Below are 23,020 nucleotides of genomic sequence, written 5' to 3'. Positions count from 1 at the left end.
TATTATACTTATAAAGTGTAAAATCTTAAGTTGTTATTTTTCAAAAATACAATATTTAATTAATGATGTGCTTGTAAAGCACAATATGTAGTTATTGCATTTCAAAAATACAATATTTAGTGGATGTTGTGCATCTAAAACACAACAAGGTGAAACATGTTATTTTACTTAATCTTTTTTAAACAGATTTTCTAAGTTTAGAGTGCTAATTTGAAGAGAAAGAAACCAATGATTTAAGCTTCCCTGTGTATAATGCAATGCAAGCATTTTCCTTGTGGTTCGACAGCTAATGCTTAATGACGATCAACTACTCCCGTAAATCTCATTATACTAGCTATTGACTAGTGTAAAGGCGACATGCACCTAACTCAGAAACAATGAGATCAAAATAATAGTACCAATTACATATAAGTTTAGCCGCTTATGTTGCCCTTTAGCATCCTATGCTCTACAACTGGGTAATTCAAATCTCACAAGTAATACTTTCAATACTCTTTTAGTTTGAAATATACAATTTGTTTTTAATTGCTGCAGAAAGATAAATTAAATTAGTTTTAACTTGTGAAGGGTTTTTCTTCTTCTTCTTTTTTTTTAACATAGACCACTCATAGGTGACTAAAAAAACAAAAAGATATCCTAATATAAAACGACTGGCTAGCTAATTGTTCATCTATATCTTCCATTTTATTTTAAGTTTTGAGTTCATACATAATTGTAGACAAGAAGAACAAAAAGAAATAACTTATAATCCCTATGTATGGTTTAGTACAATGATTAATCCAAAAGGTAATTAATTTTCTATGAACATACTGTAAGGGCATGGAAGGTGCAAATGGGATTTAGTTATGATTGAGCCCATCATATAAATTCATTAAATTACCAAGAAAATAATATATATATATATATATATATATATATATCACTTTCTGTTTTATATAATATATATATATATATATATAAAATCACTTTCTGTTTTATATTAAAAAACCCGTACGTGTGGCTTGTGGTTTGGTGAGTGAGAGAGATTTGATTTATGGAAGTAAAAGATAACGCATAAAGCGATGAACTTTTGTCAATCTGCTCAACAAAGATTTCGAATCAAATCATCACTAATACAAACTTCGTCCGCATCGGAGCAATTATTCCCAGATCCAACCCCATTAGATGGCCGCTTCTTGAAAACATATGCCTCCTTCTTTAACTCAAGTCTTGTCCACATTGTTGAAACAGTAAAAGCAAGAACAAAGTACAGCTGTTACGTGGATATCCAAGACAAAATCCTACACAGTAACATCTGCTGTAAATGTAACAGAGCATGTACTGTCTGCGGTTGCTGATGGTCGGTTAGTGTTTTTTTTATAAAGAAATATATTAAGATGATATTTTTTTATTTTTTAAAATTTATTTTTAATATAAATGTATTGAAAAATATAAATAAAGAATACTTTAAAAAAATAAAAAGAAAAGCACTTTAACTGTAAGACATTCATCCTTGCTTAGGAAACACCTGTAATAGCAAGCCATCTAGCCCCTAATTAACAGGCAAACACCCACTTCACCATTCGTGCTTTAACAGAAGCATGAAGCAGAATCTAATATCTTCCCAGAGTTTAGGTGCATTTCCTAGTCCAGGAGGTGCCAGATATCAAGAAAATAAAGGATGGAGTTCAGAGAGGATTCCACACCCATCATCAGGCAGCGGCAGGAGGCATATAAGTGCTTTGACTCCGTTTTATAGTGGCAGGGCTTTGCCTTCTAAATGGGAAGATGCAGAGAGGTGGATATGTAGTCCAGTTTTGGGCTATGGCGTTGCTAAAAGTTCTCAGTGCCATCCTCCAAGGCGTGCCAAGTCAAAAAGTGGGCCTATTAATCTGCCTCCCGGGACTGGTTACTATCATAATTGTTCACCGTCAATGGGGGTTCTTGATGGTGGGATTGGGAGGAATTTCATGCTGAATTCTCCGTTTTCAACTGGAGTCTTGATGCCTAATGGGGTTGGTGCTCATTATAGTGGAAGTGGAGGTGGAGGCGGGCAAGATCATGTGGAACGCTTGGCTAGTGCTCTTAGTCGGTCTGATTTGGCGAGCGAACCTTCATCTTCCAGCTCTCAAGGTAGGGCATTAATTGTGTTTTTGTGCATTCGAAAAGTAGATTTTGACAATTTACAATGATAATCATGAATTTATTGAAGGAATGTCACATAATTATCACTACCCCTATCGAACAAGGAACTGAGACATTAAGAATTTACAATAAGCTAGGTCTTCCAAGACCACTGGATTCAGGTTTAAGACCCATATTAATGATGGTGGTACGATCACACATCGACAAATAACTTGCAGCACTGTATAATTACTTCTTTGATGACTATGGTTAGACCTTGTTGTATTGGTTTTCAAAAGGAAATGTTATGGGCAGCAAACTGCTTCTAGAATATTTGATTTACCTTGTCATCAGAGTTGGCTGTCTATGTTGAAATGAAAACTGGGTGGGATGAATAATTCCCGTTTTCTATTTCTGACTTGTATTTGAGAAGAAAATAACAAGCATCATGAGAAAATAATAGGCCAAGATGACCAGGTGGAAATGGTGTCTTGTATCTGTTAAGTGCAAAGAGAAAAAAAAAATTGCAGATACAGACAGGCTAAATACTACTGAATAAGAATGCATCTGCCAGATGTCTGGAAAACTAATCAGTTGTCTGTGTATATAGTGATATAGCAAACATGTCGTTTGAAAAACTCTTGCCATGCATTTTGTCTGAGGAACAGTTATAGGAAAAACCAATGTGCTTGTTCAGAGGCTATCTTGTGCAGAACGTTCTCATGGTTGCTATATCCCTGTGTGTTGAGATGTTGCATGATTGTCTACTCACATACTACTTTTCTGATTAAATGTTCAGATGAGAAACCCAAAGGCGTTGATGATGCAAACAACAAAGTTGATCGTATCATTTCAAGAAGGGATATGGCAACACAAATGAGCCCTGAGGGTAGCACCCCCTCTTCTTGTAGAGGAAGGTCCTCTTCTCCTCCCTCAACAGATCCTGTACTCGAGCCACAAAGTGACCATCCTGCTAAATTGGAAATCAGGGAAGTCCAGGTAGATAAAAGAGCCACCGTGATTAGGTGGTCCAAAAGGCCTGGTTCTCGCAGAATTAAGAGGGGACAGCCAGATGTCGAGGAATTCAATCCAAATGCTGCTGATGCTCACTCTTCATCTTGGGATATTTCACAGGAAGTATCAGACTTTTCAAAGTACGTTCCATTTGCATCATTTTGTTTCGCATATGGGCGGGGAACATAAATCTTGAAATCACACCACTGCTAGTCCATTCCGGTTTAGAAAGCCCTCCTCTGATTCCCAACATATATTTTGTACAAAAACAAGTGATTACAAAATTAGATTGGCTGTCGGCTTTACTGCCTAGTGAAAATATGTCATGACATGTATAGGATTGTTGGAGACCAGGTGAAGTTGACCATGGAAGCTGTGTTTTTTAAGATATCTAAAGAATTTTCCGATCAGCATGTGCACATTTTTGAGCTGTCATTTCCCCTGAAGCTTGCAGTTATAGGCAAACATGTTTTCTTTATCCTATTATTACTTTTCCAAATACCAACTGTTCTTGATGCAGGTTGCAAAGAGAGGAAGCCAAGATCACTGCATGGGAGAACTTGCAGAAAGCAAGAGCAGAGGCTGCAATACGAAAACTCGAGGTTATATAATTTGAAGTGGTCAACATAACTTGTCATAGATCATCAAGAATAATTAGGGAACTCTTCAGCACAGATTTTTCATTTAATTTCGTCATATGGTGCTAACTAATTACAACTCGTTCCTTCAGATGAAACTGGAAAAGAAGAGATCATCATCAATGGATAAAATAATGAACAAGCTAAGAATTGCTCAGATGAAAGCTGAAGAAATGAGAAGCTCGATGTCAATCAGGCAGGACCAACAAGTTTCCCAGAAATCCCACAAGATCAAGCTCTTCCATAAGCGTTCTCGTTTGACTTCCTTGGGTAGTTGCTTTACCTGCCATGCTTTTTAAATTTCTAGCACTGTTTCCAGTAGTGATGCATCCCTTTGTGCCAGGAAGCTCTTCCAGGAGTTTCCCAGTTCAAATTTTGTAAACCTCTTGCTATCTTCCTTTTTACAAATGATGTAGAAACTAGAAACTTGCAGACTTTCAAGTTCTTTTATCTTAAATTCCAGAAAGCGGACAGTACCAGAGACCTAATATGCCTGTTGGAACCAAGGAGGGGATAACATTCTTCAACCTATGTTTAATTAGTCGCCCCACACCGGCTATTTGATTTCTTTAAAATCCACCATAATTCAGCTCATAAATTGGCGGCAGCAACTTCATATCATGGGATCTCTATCACACAACTCTAGCCTTTCCTCAACGATTTTGGAAAGGATTCTCGCGTAGGAACCAATTGGACCTTTGATTTACATTTCAAAATTCTAGTCAAACCAGAGAGGCACACAAGGTTTCTTGCAGCAGTTATACAACCACAGCCGACAAAAGACTGCGAATAATTGAGACGAGGTAGATGGCTCGTATTTTGCCACGAGCTGGATAATTTTTCTACAACGCAAAAACAAATTACTCAAGTGCTGTTTTATATTTTCAACAAAACACCAAAAAAAAAAAAACCTAAGATGCGTTAGCATCCAAAAAAAACTAAAACTAATAATAATTATCAATTCTCAGAAATCAAAATGAAATAAAATGATAAAATGAAGAAAAAAAACAATAAAAAAAATTAAAAAACAAAATACCAGTAAAACCAAGTAAAGATGTCAAAATATAAAACTAAAGGAGAATTGATCAAGTATAAAACTATTAAAAACTTGGGTTGACTCATGTTCAATTAGCTTGAGAAAAATCTAGTCAAACATGTTAACTATTTCTTCTGTTTTTTTTTAAAATAGCATTATTTTGATTTTTTTTATAAAATAAAAAATTTTGATTAATTTAAGTTAACTTAAGTTAACTCACTCGACCCATGATCCAATTATTGTCCATGATTGACTCATGGACAAAGCTTATAAACAATAAGAAGAATCTAGGAGACCAAATCCTTATAATTAAAATTTTTAATGATGAAATAAAAAAATAAAAAAATAGCAATTAAGAGAATAAAAACCTTACTTAGAAAAAAAAATTGAGGACAAACAAAAATCTTAAATTGAAAGGAAAAATTGAAAACAAACTTAATGATGATGAATAAAAATTTAAAAAAAAAACAATGAAAAATGACTGAAACCAACCCAATTCAACCTTTATAATTTAGTAACATATATCATGAGATTGGATCACAACATAAAAATCTAATATGAAAAAATAACAATGTAAAATTCAAAATCAATCAAAATAATTAGGGATAAACTTTTAAAAATAAATTTAAAAAGAAAATGATTTTAAAAATGTATATTTAAAAAAAAAAGAAAATGATTTTAAAAATGTATATTTTAAAAAAAAAGGAACCAAATTTGACACAAAAATAAAATAAAATAAAATTATAAGAGATGAAATTGAAAAACAATTTCAATCTAGAAAAGGATTAGAACAATTAAAAATAATAATGCAAAGAATGACAACCATATTTGATATAAAAATAAAATATCAATGGATAAAATTCAAAGATATATTAATTCAATAAAAAATTCAAAACCAAATACATCATAATTAAGAATGAAGGTTATATCTAATATAAAAAGTGCAAATAGATGAATTTTTTTAAAAAAAAAACTTGATAAATAAATCGAGACCAGATATATTATAATTAAAAGAATGAGGACCAAATTAAAAATAATAATTCAAAGAATGACAACCATATTTGATATAAAAATAAAATGTCAATGGATAAAATTCAAAGACAAATTAACTCAATAAAAAATTCAAGATCATATACATTATAATTAAAAATGAGCACCATATCTAATATAAAAACTAGGTGCAAATGGATGAATTTGAAAAAAAAAACTTGATAAATAAATCAAGACTAGATACATTGTAATTATAAAAATAAAAACCAAATTTAACATAAAAATCAACTATAAACAAATAAAATTAAAAAAATTAAATTAATAAATAATTCAGGATCAAATATATTATAATTAAAAAAAATAAAAATCTAATTTAACTTAACAAACAAATAACTATACTTTTTTATTTTTTTGCAATGGACATCATGATTTTCTAAAAAGAGAGAGCAGAAAGGAAAAAGGAAGAGAAACCTCTCTTACCGAAGCTCTTCCACATGTCATCTCGGCACACGCACCTTGCCACCATGCTTGGGATAACGAAGAGCAACGAATGCCGTCTTAAAAGGCAAGGTTTAGTATTGTTTTAACATGATGTTGGTTTACGCGGCTGCGGCTGCGTTTTAATTAAAACGCAGTTTGCAGCCGTTTGGTAAAGAAAAAAATTGATTTACTGTATATGGGTCCCACACAGTTTTCACGATTGAAACGCAGTTAATAAAACGCAAAAGAAAAGCTATTTTTCATTTATTGTTCAAGTTACTTGCACTGCTCATACATTTTTTTGCACGCTTAAAAAATTATAAAAACTATAATTTATCAAATAAATTTTATACGTAATGGAATTATAAATTGTTTAATAAAATAAATAAAAAATATTTTATATAAAGTATTATTTATTTCATGATATAATAGGAGTAATTAATTCTATAATAGTTAAATTTAAAATCATCAATATTAATATATATTTTAAAAAATTATTTTATAACTTCAATTTCAAAAACATTTTTAACCAACACACATTAAACTATTTTTTCTTTAATTTTAATTGCAACCACAGTTTTAACCAAACACTTACTTTTTTAAACTAACCTCATCTAAAAATATTTTTTATAAAACAAATTTTTTCAAATTACAATTACAATATTTACCGCAACACCAAACATACTCTAACACTGCACATGCCAGCCGATTAGTATAAATGGCACCTCATGCCAATCATTTTTTAATACACACACATATACTCTTAATTATCCATGACCCCACCTAAAATATACAACAAAAATATATTATACTAATAAAAACACCGCTACATACAATTTTATCTTTTCAAAATCCAATGATAATCTTATATTTTCACGATTAATTTTTAAAGGATAAAAAAATCCCTCGATATATATACATTCCCCTCCTAAGATCATGACTATAACTTCATTGTTTAATTATTATTTTTTAAGACAAGAATTCCCTACCTAAAGGTTAAAAATCCATGCCCCATGCCCTACAGGGCAAATTAATATTTATACTACAATAATAAAAAAAATAAAAAAATACAAACAAACAAATCATTTTATTTCTAATCATTCTTTCAATGACAAATATAACCCATAAAAAAACAATCCAATCCTGCCCTCAATTGTATGCTAAGCTAGTTTTTTTTGGCAAGAACAATCTCATCTTTACACCATTTCAATATTCAATAAAATATTGAGCTGATTTAGTTTTTTTTTTTTTTTAATGTTACGAGTTAAAACAATTGTTTTCCAAATGTTAGACCAGCAATGTTATAATAATAATGACAATAAAGAACAGGATTGTCACAAGGAGAATTCCCATTCTTGACTACACGGCGCACAAATCCCACATCTTGTGGATTCCTTGCTACATCCTATTTAAGTACTTGCCAGCAGAATCAACATATAAAACAGTTCGGCACTTGATTCAAAAGTTCCGGATTCTCAGTAGCAGGAGAAAATGTCAACATTAAACAACTATAATATTATTTGAACAAACTTCAATCCACAAGATACACAACTAGCCTATGGGCAATCCTAGTTTTCCTGGGCCACAATTCTGTTTAGTAAGGCCTGTACCTCCAATCTGCTCTTGAAGACCTTGCACTCCCCATACCATAACCCCACTGCAAAAGGAATGTTTCGTAAATTGCTAGCTCTAAAAGAAACTCAGCTATCAAGCATTTTAATTCTTATGGGTATAGAGCACCATAAAAGGATTCAACAATCTTCAGACTTACTTTAGAAGGAACCATGTATGCACCCGCATCATCATAATCCAGGCTTCCATACATCCTGCCAAAGTTGCGCATGGGACCACCATAACCCCCAAAAGGTTCAGGAGCGCTCATCATGAAATTTCCACTTGGACCAGCATCATCAATAGGTGTGGCTGAATCTATTGCAACCTGCTCAGGAAATTACAGTCAAAAAGTCATGCTATGCAATAATTGAAGCCTCAGCTTTCTCCACGGGGCCAAATGTCCTTATTACCGAAGGTTTTACATGCATGCAAATGTACATCACAATGTCATGCCTAAAGATCAGAATCAAACACCACAACACACATCCATGTATCAATTATTCAAGAATCACGCTCCAAGATGTAATAGGCAAGACTCTTGATGCGTGCATTTACTGATAATTTGTTTTTTCAGGTATTAATAACAATAATTGGTTGACTGGTGTACAAAATACAACAGTCATAAAATCTAGCTTGCAAATTTCATATTTCTTTAACATACAAAAACTACTTTTCAGCATCTCACAAATCCAAAAATGTCAGTACCGCCTCCAACATAAAGAGCATAAAACCCTTCATTTGACTTATTAAGCATCAGAAATGCTTTCCCAATTCACACATCTTCATTAAAAAACCTTCAGAATATGAGCCCTTTCTGCTTACATCTTTTTTATTCTGAATGAAAAATCAATTATTAACAAACACTCTAGGTAAAGGGAATGTTCCAAGTAATACCTGATGTCCACAAATCTCATGAGATCTTCGAGATACACGATCTGCTACACCATCTTCAGCAAAGGTTACAAATCCAAAACCTCTATGGCCGCTTCTCTTGGGATCCTGCATCCATTAAGCATGCAAAGGTGGAATAATTGGATGAAATTCGCTCTGAACTGTGCTACAAAAAATATCCTTATCTTACCTTAGGAACATATGCGTCTATTATGTGGCCAAATCTACTAAAATACTGGCGCAAATCTTCAGTGCTTGCTTCCTGAGGAAGCCTTCCAACAAAGATCTTTTTGCCCATTCCTCTAGATGATTCCCCTCCTAATCCAGCAGGGAAAAAAAACACTGCATGATGAAAGAGTACTTGCTAATTTGCAAAAATTACCAATTTCCATTGGTACTTACTTCCATAGAATGGTCCAGGATGATCATATAAGGTGGGAGCACCAAGAGCTGCATATCTAGTAGCTGCAGAAATATAAGCATTGTATGCACCATATCCTCCAGGTGCTGTTCTTGCTATAGGCCTAAAGTCATCTTCCTGATAATATAACATTACACTGTTGATATTAACTGCATATCTATTTATTTAAATTTAAAGCATTCTTAAAATGTATTGGAAATGAGATATCCTGAGACTACAGGTGACAGTAATTGCAAGTCAAAAAAAATTTCCTTTCCAACCACAAGACAAAAGAAAGATAGCACAGCTGAAACTTGCCTTAGGCGTTGCTCGATCTACAACTACAGTAGAGCCTCCCAATTCATGAGTTTCAGCCATCAAGCTGTCCACAGAATCTGTAGCAACAGACAAGATCCATTTCAGTATTTTGCATTAAAGAAATATTCTTCAACATCCAGCACATCTCCATGAAGTTTTAGGAATCATTAAGGACATATTTGCTAGACAAACCACAAAAGATGAAAATCTCCATAAAGTAAACAAGTTCAATAGTTTGACAGGTCACTACACCACATAATCATACAAGTTTCTTGTGTAACATAGTAACCGAATTAAATGCAATGTACTGAGTCTTGATAGCACAAGGAAAAATAATCCTAAGGCACATTAATAGTATGACCTGCACTTGCATATGTGATGAACCCAATTCCCCGATGTGCTTTCGAGCTATGATCCTGCACAACATATTGATTGACAAAAATATAATGTTTCTAACCAGAGGAACAATTGCAAAAATATAATTCTGAAGACACAAAATGGCATGAATCAGAGTGTGGTCATCAGCACACACATGCAGAGATGCATGTAAATATGTTTGCTACATGCAATAATATAAAAAGAGAGAGCTTACTTTTGGCATGTATAGGTCAATTATCTCCCCATATTTCTCAAAGTGACTGCAAAAGGAAAAACATATCATGGCCTGCGTTCAATTCCATATCAAACTTCAGGAAACGTGTTTAGCATTGAAAGGAAACAAGTACACTGACCACCATCACACATATTTACCTTCGAAAAGTAGTTTCTGTCACAGATGGTGGAATCCTGGCCACAAATATCCTTGTGGCCTTTTTTGTTGGTGCTCGCATCTCCTCCTGCCAAAACAAAACACAAGACATGTTATCATATGAGAAAATATGTACCTGTAGAGTGTGCCTATATTGCAGTCTTATATATTAAGCAAAACAAAGGGAAATATCTCAAAACTTTTAACTAACAAGCCAATTCGTTCGAGATTTTTACAGCCAACCTTTGGAGTAGCCACTTTAATTTCCAGCATTCTTTTACCAAGAAAGTGTTCACCTGATAGTACAGCCTGCAGCCAACAAGATTTCAGCACACAGACAATCTTAAGCAGCAAAGAATTGAACAGAAATAAAGTCATAGGAAATACCTTAGCATCTTCAGCAGACACAAAAGTCACATATCCAAAACCACGAGATCGACCTGATGACCGCTCCTAAACATGGAAAAGTATAAAAGAACCACTGTCAATAATGAAAATATACTAACCAAATTGTGCTCTCTCAGACACTGATAGAAAATAAGTTGGTATGAGAAAAAACACTGCATAATACACATTGCAGAACAAGCTTGAAGAAGTCTCGATGTCCAAATATCATGCTATGTGTCTATTTTCATCTCTCCCTTTCTCCCATCTACAGCTTCTAATTGTAGCAAACAATTACTAATGGTATTTGATATTCATTCATGATAAGCTGCACCTTAAGAAAACAAGAAGAGCACTAAATACAGATAAAGAGTAATCTATCCAATCCAAAACAGTAGTTTGACCTCAGATGCTGTAGAAAGGTTTTAAAATATGCCCACTGGTCCAATGCGATGCCACAAAGTTTGTATAACTAGATTGAAACTAGAAGCTACCCCCACCTTCCTACACTATATGAACAGACAAAACTCTCTCTAGGGCTAATGTACATGATCAGATTAGTCCGCACTTCTGTTGTGCCTTCTAACACTGTGCCAGCCTTAGCATGTTAGCTTGCTAGTGATACTGATAGAATAGATTAGGGGCTTCTTGAAAGGCTAGGAAAGCAATGTACGATGAAATCCTGGTCCTCCTAAAAGAAATAGGATCTAGACGAAATATACCCTGTCTTCGATCTTAGAGGTCCTATGCATCGGTACTAAAGCCCCAACCATGGCTACTAATAAAATAAGACTAGGAACCAAAAACTAGATGAAATAACAGGTATAAACCGAATTTCCCAATGTTTCCACATTAGTCCAACTTTGTACATTTCCTACCATAAACTGGATATTTTAGAGAAGCCATCTTTCTTTGGGTTGGGATCCACTCATTATCCAAAATGAAATGCATACAGAAAATTGCTAGTATATGGACACAGCAAAGTCACACAAGGCATGTGGCCATAAAGTGAAAATCAACAGAAAAATTTCCACCCATAGCATCCAGCCATCCAAAAAAATAAAGTTTAGCAAACCTTTTAATACTAGTAGGATTGGATAAAATCGAACTTAAATAACAAACCTTTTAATACTGGTATGATTACATAAAATCAGATACGAGAATGACAGGGCCAGTAATAATTACAGCCCACAATATAAGATTAGCCACGGATTCGGAAGAGAGAAAGGAAAAAAAAAGAAGAAGAGAGAGAAGCATAAGCATAAAGCTTGTACATTTGGGTGGGGAAAAAAGAGGCTAACCTTCATAACAATACAATCCTCTAATTCACCAAACTTGCTCATGTATTCTCTCAGACCCTCGGTATCAATTTCCCATGGAATACCCAGAATCTACATCTCCAATGCGACACATAATAATAATAATAATAATAATAAGATTCAAACTTTATAAATTTGCATGACTTAAAACAATTAACTAACCACAAGCTTTTGGCTCATTTGAAACGAGTCGAAAGCAGAATCCCTTGCAGTTTGGTGAAGAAAAGGAAGGAAAGAGAAACCCTAAAATTGAAACTGATAATCTTAGCTCTCTCTCACAGCTCTCTTAGAAGACTCAAAAGAAACAGAAGAAGGAAATCTTAGCTCTCTATCTCTCCTCTCGCTGTCGTGGGTGGTCGCTCCTGCACATAACAAGCATACAATAACCTCTTTCTCACGATTAAACATCACCATTTCCTCTTCTGCTAAAACAACCATAAATTTTCCACATAAAAATAAAGAAGAAAATCAAGAGAATTTACACGCTCACTGACCTGGGTCTTGATTCTCAAAACCCTAATATTTCAGATCTCCTCTCCTCTTTCCCTCCCTGAGTGACCCTCCTCTCTCCCTCTCTCTATATCTCTCGCACGCGCCTAAAGATTCCACAGCTTTCGGATCGAATAATAATAATAATAATAATAAATCCTTAGTTTTTTATTTTTTTATTGGGTATTAATGAAATAGCATTAACATATTTATAAAATAAATATATTTGATAGTATTATAATTATAAATTAATATTAAATAAATAATAAAAATTAAAAAGATGATAAAATTAATATTTTATGATAGAAAAAAAATTATATTAGTGATTAAAAATTTAGAAACTGAACAAAATAACTTATAGCTATCCATAATGTTTTATAATGAAAAATATATTGTTTTTGCTATATAATTTAATTTTTTTATTAATAAAAAGTACAAAAAAAACATTACAAAGTTAATTTTTTTATCACTTTAATATTAAAAAAAATCAACAAAGATAATTTTAGAAGAAAAAACCCATGAGAAAAAACATTGTAGTAATTAATAATGTTTTGTAAGGAAAAATATATTGTTTTCTCCAATAAAATCTATGAAGATAATTTTAAAAAAATTATAAAAAAATCATTTAAATAAATATTGTAACAATTCACAGTTTTTTGTGAGCAAAGCTACAATGTTTTTCCTATATGATGTAGCTTTATTATAATTATAATTTTTAACCAACTCAATATTTAAAAAAAAAAAATTGAAAAAAATCATATGGAAAAACACTTCAACAATTCACAATGTTTTAAAGAGGAAAAAAAATTACAAAGCTAAATTCTCACTAAACTCAATATTAAAAAAAAATCAACAGATAATTTTAGAAAAAATAACCAAAAAAAAAAAATCACGTTGGAAACACTGTAGCAATTCATAGTATTTTGTGATGAAATCTACAATGCTTCCTCACATGATTTAACCTTATTTGTAATGATTTATAATTATAATTCTCAACCAGCTCAATATTAAAAAAATAAAATTGATAAAGATAATTTTAAAAAAATCATAAGAAAAAAAAACTATTGAGAAACACTCTAGCAATTCACAATGTTTTGTGAGGAAAGCTACAATATTTTTCCCACATGATTAAGTTTTATCTAATCAACTTAATATTAAAAAAATAAATGTGAAAAAGATAATTTAAAAAAAAATATTACAAAAAAAGAAAACACAAAAGAAACTGGAAAAAAATCATGTTGGAAAAAACAATATAGCAATTTACAATAATTTACAAGGAAAGTTACAGTATTTTTCTCACATGTTGCAACTTTAATTTTTAACCAGCTCAATATTAAAAAATAAAATAAAAAAGATAATTTTAGAGAAAATCATCAAAAAAACAAAAACAAAAACAAAATCATGCAAAGAAATACTGTAGCAATCAATAATGTTTTTTAAAAAATTACAAAACTAAATTCTCAATCAACTTAATATTAAAAAAATACAATCAACAAAAATAATTTTAAAAAATAAAAAAATAAAATAGAAAAACTATATGGAAAAATATCTTAGTAATTTACAATATTTTAAAGGAAAAAAAATTTAAAAATAAAATTTTTAACCAACTCAATATTAAAAAAGTAAAATCAACAAAGATAATTAAAAAAAAAGATGAAAATTAAGAAAGAAAAAAGTAATTTTGAAAAAAAAAAAAAAGAAAGAGAGAGAAAAAAGTAATTTTGAAAAAAAAAAAAAGAGAAAAAAGCACTGTGAATTACTGTTATAATCCACGGTGCATTTGTGAGTGAACAAAGAATCATCCACACCCTTTACCTGTTACTTAATTAGCCCCTCCCACCGCTAGGCCAGAACCTAACTTGCAACCTGTTACTTAATTATTCATGGGAGTGGAGGTCAAGCTTTAGTTTAATTGTATGGACCTAGTTATGAGCTAATTGTATATGCTTGCGATGGTATTTGGTAAGTCTATAAGCTGAAACCCATGACCTAATATGATCTCTATAGGCTAAAAAAAAAAAAGAAATAAGTTTTTTATATATATATTTTGGCATGACTTTTTAACTATGATTTTTAATAATTTAGAATTTATTTTTTATAAAAAATAAATTAAAATAATTTTAATTTAGAAGCATGTTTGGTTAAAACTAACTTTTTTTTTAAAGAATATATGTAAGTTAGGATTCATAATCAAAAGTTTTAACTTTTGACTAAATCAAAATTTTGCAACAATTTCGGTTAAAATTTATTTCCAAATAATTATTTATAAATTAAAACTTAAGAAAAACTTAAATTAATTTGTAAAAATTATACCAAATATAACCTAAATTAATTCAATTGTTTTTTCTTTAAATCATCATTTGATCGTTAAACAATAAGAGAGAGATGTTAGGAAATTTGCTAACTAAGAATTTTTTCTCTTTTTTATTTAATTAATTTTAGTGGGCACACCATCGATATAAATTTTTAGATGGTGATTATTTTTATTAAATTGACAAATAACTTTTTATATGCAAACCTTTGTATAAAAGAACTTTAACCCAAGACAATACATCCATTTAACTCTAAATGGTTGTTTAGTAATATGACCACATGTAAGGTTAAGAGTAAGCCATAAAAATATATGTTTGGTTAAGTTAAAACTCAATTTTATTTTAGTGGGATCCATCATAAATTAAGGCTGTATCTAAGATTTAACAAAAGCAAAAAAGTTGAGCTTTGTAAATAGTAGATCACCTTAGTTTTTTAATTATCCATTGACAAAACCAATTTAGCCACAAAAATATATATTTTTGAAGAGAAAAAAACTCATTGGAGGAATATGAAACTTCCCAAAACCTCAACTATTCTACTAGAAAGTATAAGAGAAAGAAAAAAGGAAAAAGAGCAGAAACAAATGAAAAATAAGGACTGTTGTCCATCTGCCAAGCAACTCCTTCAAGTCTTCATCATTTCAACTGCCAAGCAGACATTATTGCCACACATAATAACTTGCTTTTTTTCTTTTTCTTCTCTTTCTCCTTCTTCTTCTTTTTTTGTGTATTTTCCTGTTTGCATTGTTCTGTAAAGTGAACAGTGGAAAATATTTTCACTGTTCAGGGGTCGAACCAGGTCCGGCCCAAACCTAAATATATTAGACCGGTTCTGACCTAGTAAAATAAAAAATTCCAAACAAATTTTATAAGATATTGTGTTTTATTCAAAAAACTAGTGTTTAATATTATTCAAGGGCACTATATAATTACATCAGAAGAAAATCGCATGATAACATATCATTTGCAGAATTTCATCGCAATTTCAATTTTGTTCATGATAATATTTTACCTAATGTTATTGTACTCGTAGGAAGTTATGGGAACTGCAATCCTTTTCAGATGAATTTCGTACGTGATAGAATTGCAGATAGTTTAATGAAACAATAAAAAATATTTATATAAAGTATTATTTATTTCATGATATAATAACAGTAGTTAAATCTATAATATTTTAATTAAAAACCATCAATATTAATATATGTTTTTTTAGTTATTTTATAACATCAATTTGAAAAGTATTATTAACCAAACATATTAAACTACTTTTTGTTTAACCACAATTTTAACCAAACATGTATTTTACCGAACCAACTTCAACTAAATGTACTTTTTTAAAAATATTTTTTTTCACATCACAACCACAAAAGCTACCACAATATCAAACGCATCTTAAATCTGATACAATACAAAGGTTGTGCATCTAACATAACTCTTTAGGCTAATGACGAGTAAATAACAAGAAGTTTGTCTATAAAATCCAACCTTAAGAAACTGGAAATTAAAATAAAAATAATTAAAAATAAAAGGGATCAGGTTTCATTATGCACTAAGATATAATTTATTATTGATTGAAATAATAAAATTATATTTTTACCCTTCTCAACCAAAATAATTTAACAAATTATTAAGGGCAAAATGATTACTTTGATGGGGTCTATTTGTCAGTTATACATTGATGATAGACAAATCAATCATTTTGTTTTTTGGTTGCATAATGAAATATTTTAAATACTCTTAAATGCGAAAACTCTAAGGTTATGGTCCAAGGGTTTTTTAATCTTTTAACTTTTTATATGTATAGTTAAATGACTACATTAACTTTAAAAGCTAAAAAAATAAACTTGACATCTAGAGGCTTTTTTTCATCGTTTCATCATGGCTTTTTAGTTATTATCAATTTGATTGAGGAACACTTTAGACTTTTAATAAATTAAATATATTTTAAAAAACAAAACATTTGAGTGTGAGACGCAGGTGCTATTTGGGAGGAAGATGCAGCACCTCTTAGTGGTTAAAAGTCATTTTCCATAATGATGTTGAAAATGACACACTCCTTTTCCCAATGATTAGGTGCTTGTGCTTGATAGAGTAACGATTAGGCTCTAATGAACTGTTTTCTTTTTTCCCCTCTTTTCCCTTTCATAGCCTTGAATTTCCACCGATGCTTCTAGATATCAATTGTGTTCTCTAGTTTTATATTAATTTTGGTATTTATTTATTTGATTACTATTTGTTTTGCTTTTAATGATTTTTAAAATTTATTTTTTTAATTTCATCTCTATGCATTTTATTTCATTATAGTTTTCATCTAATTTGATCCTCATTCTGTTGATTGTTATTCTTTTTATCATTTTCTTAATTTATTTTATTTTCAATTTAGTTCCTTCATTATTTTCTTTCATTTAGGTTTTATACTAGATTCGGTTTTTATTGTTTTGATTGCTATTTTTTTTATGATTAGAAATTTTGCTTTGTGATTTTTTTTTGTGTTTTTCTTCTATGAGGTAATCTCGGTCCCAAAACCTAAATTACTAGTTTTGAAAATTAACTCGAATTAACTTCCATCTTTTAAAAAAAAAATTAATTTTTTTATCAATTTTATAATTCAAAACTAGGTTATTGGGCTTTGAGCTTTGTGATTCTTTCTACTTTATTTTTTATGAGGTTATCTTGATCTGATAACCCAAGTTGGATCGGGTTTTTCTTTTTAACATTTATTTTTTAAAAATAATTTTTTTATTCCATGTTTTTATATTAGGTTATTGGGCTATGAGTTTTGTGATTTTTTTTCTCTTTTCTTTTTATGAAATTATCCTAATCTCATATTTCAAGTTGCGGGTTAGTCAAGTTAACATGAGTTGACTTGATTTTTTTCTTTAAATTTTACCAAGTTAACATGAGTTGACTTGATTTTTTTTCTTTAAATTTTACCTTTCATTATTTAGTTTACTTAAGAGTTGAACTCTATTATTTTATTCAATTTTTTTTATACAAGGATATCATAGTCTTAAGACAAAATCATGAATATGATATGTTGACTCGAGTTAGATTTTTTTATCCTTTTTACATTTTGTTTCTAGTTCATCCTACTATGTTTGATTTACTAGTAAATGAGCTTTGAATTTTATTCACTTTCTTCTTAGTGATGTTATCTTATTCTCATTTAATTTTTTCTTTGTTATTAAATAAAATTGATAAGACCTCTTTAGAATATTTATAGGGTATTATTTCATAATATTGACAAGTGTTCATTTTTTTTAATGGTCATTAGAGTTTTTTTTTGGTTTTTTTAGTTGTTTGCTTTTTTTTTAATTATGTTATTAAATTAATCGAGATTATCATACTCATTTGAATCAATAACTTGGATCCTAAATTTTTCTCATTTTTTTAAAAATATTATAATCATCTTAACATCATTTTTTACATTAGAAAAAATTTGATTCAACTTGCAAGGTAGCGTGGGCCATAAATCTAATCAAGCTTATTATCAGTAGTATTTATAATATATATCTAATTTTGTAGCACTAAGGTGAATAGTTATGGAAGAAGTAAACTTAGCTAAAATTAAAGGTAAGTTTTCAACTTGTTTTCTAACAGTATCATTTTTATTTTTCAAATCTTCGAATGATGATGAATAACTAGCAATACAACATAATGATTCATTTACTTATGTTAATTTATCATATTTTTCAAGCAAATCATTATTTTTATTTTTTAGATTTTCTTGAATCTTTTTCAATGAACTATATATAGATCCTAACTTATTAAATTTATCATATAAAGACTTAAAAGCATTATATAACTTTATTATAAGAAAGGATGCATTCATCATCCAAAGATTGTATTTCCTTTTTGCTTTTAATGGCTATAAAACACATGTTTGCCATATGCTTTTCTTCATCACTAGAGCTAGAATATGAATCATCACTTTATATAGTTTTCATTGCTCTCTTGTTATGATGATTATGTTTTTTGTTTTAAAGAAATGGACAATCTACTTTGATGTGTCCTTTGTTATTGCATTTAAAGCAATACAAAAATTCCTTGCTTTAATCTTTTTTATTCACATCTTTCTTGAAATTTGAGAATCTTTTGTCTTTTTTTTTTAAGATGTCTCATAATTGTCTTATGATTAGTAAAATATCCTCCTCAATTTTATCATCATCATCATCATCATGGTTTTTAACATGATGTATAGTTTTGAATGCCAAATTTTCTTTGGCTTTTCTTTTTGTTCATGTTTTTCCATTGTAATTTCATATGTCATCAAATAATTGATGAGTTTCTTCAATGAAAGTTTGATGAGATACTTGATTTTTCAAATTGCTATCACCTTAATTTTCTAAATTTTTAGCGATGACATAAAATTTTTACTTATGATATTGACACTAATGCAAGTCCTACTAAGAGCATCTAAAGTATTACTAATAGTAGTAATTTTAATAAAAGTACTAGTAATGGATTCATTTGAAAGCATTTTAAAAAATTTATATTGATGTACATTCATATTTATTTTATATTTTTTAACTTGATTTATATCTTTATAAATAATATCTAAAGCATGCAAAATATCCCTAAAGATGATATCCTATTAAACTCTTATATTCGTAGCACAATATAAAATGATAATAGCTTTAGAATCTATGGAGAATAACTTTTTGACTCCATTGGCATACTCACTCCTAGTCTGCTATCTTCAATCTTTTTGTGTCTATAAGATCTATTTTTTTATAGATAGTAGATTGAAGGTAAATCATCATCCTAGTTTTTCAATAAGCATTATTATTTTCATCAAATAAAGGTGGTTTAAAGGTAGACGATCTCATTCTACGCAAGTCTAATCCACTAAAAAATAATATAAAAATAAACTTTTCTGCTACACTTTGGCAAGTCAAACCCAGCCACCCATCTTCCCCAAGTTTTTTCTCAATCTCACACATCTCCCCTTCTCTGGTTTCTGTCTGTTCTTAGTCTTTTCCAGTTTTAAGTGTCGGAGTCTCGATTAAAAACAAAGGTATCTAGCAATCTTTTAAGGTATATCTTTCTTTATTTTGGTCAATTCCATTCCTAAATCTCCATTTCCCGTTAGGCCAATCTCATGGGAACACTTTGTTTAAAGCTCTGAAACCTATCAAATTGAAGCTATCAAGCTTTGTTTCCATGGCCATCCACTATGCCGGTCTGCTCACTCTTCCTTTCTACCAGTGTTTTATTTATTAGCGGGAGCGCGCTGAAACCTATCAAATTGAAGCTATCAAGCTTTTTTTCCATGGCCATCCACTACGCCGGTCTGCTCACTCTTCCTTCCTACCAGTGTTTTATTTATTTATTTATTAGCGTGAGCGCGCGCTTCTATATTATTTTAGAAAAAATAATAATATTTTTTTAAGCTATTACTCCTATTATTTAGGTTGGGGATAATATGCTATTTCTAGATTAGAATGAAGTGATTCGCAGCAGGGAATCCAACACTCAATAGTTTCATTGAATAGGTTGTTCCCGATTCCTTACTTCAATTAACCGAAATTGATCGGTTTTTTATTTTTAATTTGATGATTCGCAGCAGGGAATCCAACACTCAATAGTTTCATTGAATAGGTTGTTCCCGATTCCTTACTTCAATTAACCGAAATTGATCGGTTTTTTTTTTAATTTAAAAATAAAAATTCTCAGTTTATTTATTAATAAAAATAGAACAAAAAAAAAATGTTCACCCATGACAGATAGCTAGCTGAGCTATAGTATTCTAGAGAGAGGATAGGTCAAAGGTGTCTGTTATATCGGTTATACATAATAAGGCTTTTGTCTACTGCAGAGGGCTCAGGTCTCCATAAAAAATGCGAGGTATATGCTTGTGTCTTAGCCTGTACCATGTAATAAATTAACTTTAATTTTTTGAAGATGTTAAAAATTTATTATCATAGCACCTATAATTTTAAAGAGTTGAAGGGGGAAAAAAAATGCTAGAACCTCTATTCAATAATTTCATAAAGAATCAAAGATAAGCAAGTACCATCTAATAATTATAAAAGTTATATTGAAAAAATTCTAAAAAATATAATTTAATTAATCAGAATTTAAATTTATTTCTAAAGATCACCCATTTAAATATTATAAATTTTAAAATTTCTAAAATTTACTTGATTATTAATTTAAAAATCTTAAAGAATTAATTGAGGTGTCACAATCACCTCTTGGTTTTATTTTGATCATAAGAAGATACTATAAATTTATTGTCATAAATACAAACTAATTTACAATTCATATGTTGAAAAGAATGTATATATGAAGAACGATTACTATTTCTTTCAATCAACTTCTCTGAAGTAATAAACCATCAGCCATGATCAATCTTTTGTTGCATCCGAATTAGAGACACTTCCAAATTTTGGGTCTTGAAGACGATGGTATATAGTATCAGGTCCCAACCGTGTTAAATTAACGTAATCTTGTGGATTGTGAGCTGACAAACCTGGGAGTATCAGTCCATACCATCTAACCAGTATCAGCAACCAAGGTTCTTTATAATCGGCCCCCTTTCTGTAGGGTAAAATGAAGCTTCTTACTAGCTCCCATAATGCATTTAGAAACCTCGGTATAGCAGCGAACACCGATATATAGTTCTTGTGTGGTTCCTCTGAAACTATCTGCATTGAAAGGACTCACGTTCATGAACATTTCAAGGCAGCACAACAAAGATGAATTTTAACAGTATTGCCAAGTTTCATTGCAAATTATTATTGGTGGATGCCACATTTGTGTAATTCTTTTTTTGAGCTTACTGTTGGTAAAATTGTGAAGCATTTATGACGGTAATGCTGACATGGAATGCCATAAAACACGAACAACAATATGATAATTTCTCGAAAAGACATCGTGCCCTATGTTTAGAGTGATATTTCTTCTTCTTAAAGGGAAAAAAAAAGCAGCTGCAACATTCAAAATAATGCTAAAAATCAGTCTTGTTATAGCTGGTGTAGTGGCGAACGTGCATAATTGTGTATATGTTGATGCTTGCATGAAGAGGTTTCAGCATTTTACCTTCCCATAATAACAGCTATTATAGTAGACGCATGTACCAAAATGCTTGAAAAGAAATGTCGAATCATCTATGGGCAACCTGGTAATCACATCATTACAATAAACGAATCTGAAGTACTTAAACCCGTGCTTTTGCATCTGCCTCTCCATGAAACTCTTGAATTCCCCATCTCCAACTCTTGGCTGACCAAATGTATACACGCCTTCCAGCCTGTCTAATAACGTTGTCTCTTCATGCATTGCTAGAACAGCTGGGAAGAGAATTGCAATTGCGCCACCCATGCTGTGACCAGTCAATATAAATTTTGTCTTTTCGTTTTGTTTAAGAAGTTCTTTCAATTTCTCTCTTATAGTGTAGTAAGCTATCGGTTGGCCATCGGCGCGTTGTTTAAATTCCCGAGGCCAGCCTTGGGTCATTGATAAACCTAATGCTTTCATAAAGCCACCATGAATTTTTCCTATGCCAGGAAACTCATACCAGGAGATATCAAAATCAGTACACCATGCATCCGCATCAAAGGCTTCCGTACCTCTAAAGGCCACGACAATTATGTCAGGGTCTGCATTTTTATCATGAAGCATGAAGCCTTGTGTTGTAAGTTTTTGTTGAAAATCTGCAGACACACCATTGATCGTTGTTATCTAGTGATTTGCGACGAGAAAAAAAAATGAAGGTTTTGTCTGCATTTGATCAAGGTTAATGGAGAAAAAGGAAGTTCAAAGATGCTGGAGGAAAGGAACTTGTGCAAAATGGTTAGAATAAGATGATGATGAAGAAAGTTTTGGACAGTCATCAGTGAAAATGTGATCAGGTGATCATGGATCTTGTCCAGTTATGGATGGAAGTTCTCACATACACGCATGTATGACTGTCGAAATAATTTTCCCAATAAGATTGTTTCTTACCATTCCAAAAATCATAGTATCCAATTAATTCCATCTGCAAAAACAACTGTAATCATTAGTTAATTCATGGATTGACGGGTCTGTGGAAGGAGTTGCAGCATAAAATTTAATAGTTTTCACACCATTTACCTTCCAGTGATTTCTAACAGCGTTTTCGACAAAGGCTTTGTTCTCATAAGCTACCTTTGCAGCCATTACAGAGAGTGCACTGTAGTATCTGCTATCACCATGCTTGATATTCTTGTCTAAATCCACACGCTTGTCTAAATGTCCAGCAAATGATAAGAAAGTTTTTGATTCCTTAACTGGTCTTTCCACCCTACCTGCACATGAT

General features: G+C 30.9%; 3 protein-coding genes across 6 annotated transcripts in view; 1 reads left to right on the top strand and 2 right to left on the bottom strand.

Moving 5' to 3' along the window:
* Positions 1-1,485: 1,485 nt before the first annotated feature.
* On the top strand, positions 1,486-4,258 carry LOC105112018 (Remorin family protein). The gene is made up of 4 exons (XM_011007561.1): positions 1,486-2,112; positions 2,903-3,257; positions 3,638-3,719; positions 3,848-4,258. The coding sequence occupies exons 1-4, from the start codon at positions 1,581-1,583 to the stop codon at positions 4,052-4,054; spliced, it is 1,176 nt and encodes a 391-aa protein (XP_011005863.1). The 5' UTR covers positions 1,486-1,580; the 3' UTR covers positions 4,055-4,258.
* Positions 4,259-7,592: 3,334 nt separating this feature from the next.
* On the bottom strand, positions 7,593-12,609 carry LOC105112017 (DAZ-associated protein 1-like). Of its 4 annotated transcripts, none has more exons than XM_011007558.1 (14): positions 12,430-12,608; positions 12,098-12,297; positions 11,918-12,013; positions 10,620-10,685; positions 10,476-10,541; positions 10,235-10,320; positions 10,077-10,122; positions 9,846-9,900; positions 9,485-9,561; positions 9,169-9,304; positions 8,957-9,084; positions 8,770-8,874; positions 8,033-8,200; positions 7,593-7,918 (listed from the first exon to the last, which is right to left on the bottom strand). In XM_011007558.1, exons 3-14 carry the CDS (start codon positions 11,957-11,959, stop codon positions 7,856-7,858), a joined length of 1,038 nt encoding a protein of 345 aa, XP_011005860.1. In that variant the 5' UTR covers positions 11,960-12,013; positions 12,098-12,297; positions 12,430-12,608; the 3' UTR covers positions 7,593-7,855. The 4 variants fall into 4 exon arrangements, with proteins under 4 accessions (XP_011005860.1, XP_011005859.1, XP_011005861.1 ...); XM_011007557.1 differs by having other exon boundaries at positions 11,918-12,007; XM_011007559.1 differs by lacking the exon at positions 11,918-12,013 and having other exon boundaries at positions 12,430-12,609.
* An 8,334-nt stretch (positions 12,610-20,943) lies between these two features.
* LOC105112031 (uncharacterized) overlaps positions 20,944-23,020 on the bottom strand; it is a 33,066-nt gene continuing 30,989 nt past the window's right edge. The window contains exons 2-5 of the mRNA XM_011007581.1: positions 22,816-23,009; positions 22,687-22,720; positions 21,781-22,394; positions 20,944-21,386 (exon numbers count right to left, since the gene is read on the bottom strand). Of these exons, the coding sequence (XP_011005883.1) occupies positions 21,087-21,386; positions 21,781-22,394; positions 22,687-22,720; positions 22,816-23,009 (1,142 nt within the window). The 3' untranslated portion in view covers positions 20,944-21,086. The remainder of the gene's footprint in view (positions 21,387-21,780; positions 22,395-22,686; positions 22,721-22,815; positions 23,010-23,020) is intronic.

The sequence above is a fragment of the Populus euphratica genome, unplaced genomic scaffold, assembly GCF_000495115.2.
Source record: "Populus euphratica unplaced genomic scaffold, PopEup_1.0 scaffold386.1, whole genome shotgun sequence".
Taxonomy (NCBI): domain Eukaryota; kingdom Viridiplantae; phylum Streptophyta; class Magnoliopsida; order Malpighiales; family Salicaceae; genus Populus; species Populus euphratica.
The sequence above is the reverse complement of the archived record's forward strand: the minus strand, read 5'-3'. Positions and strand labels throughout refer to the sequence as shown.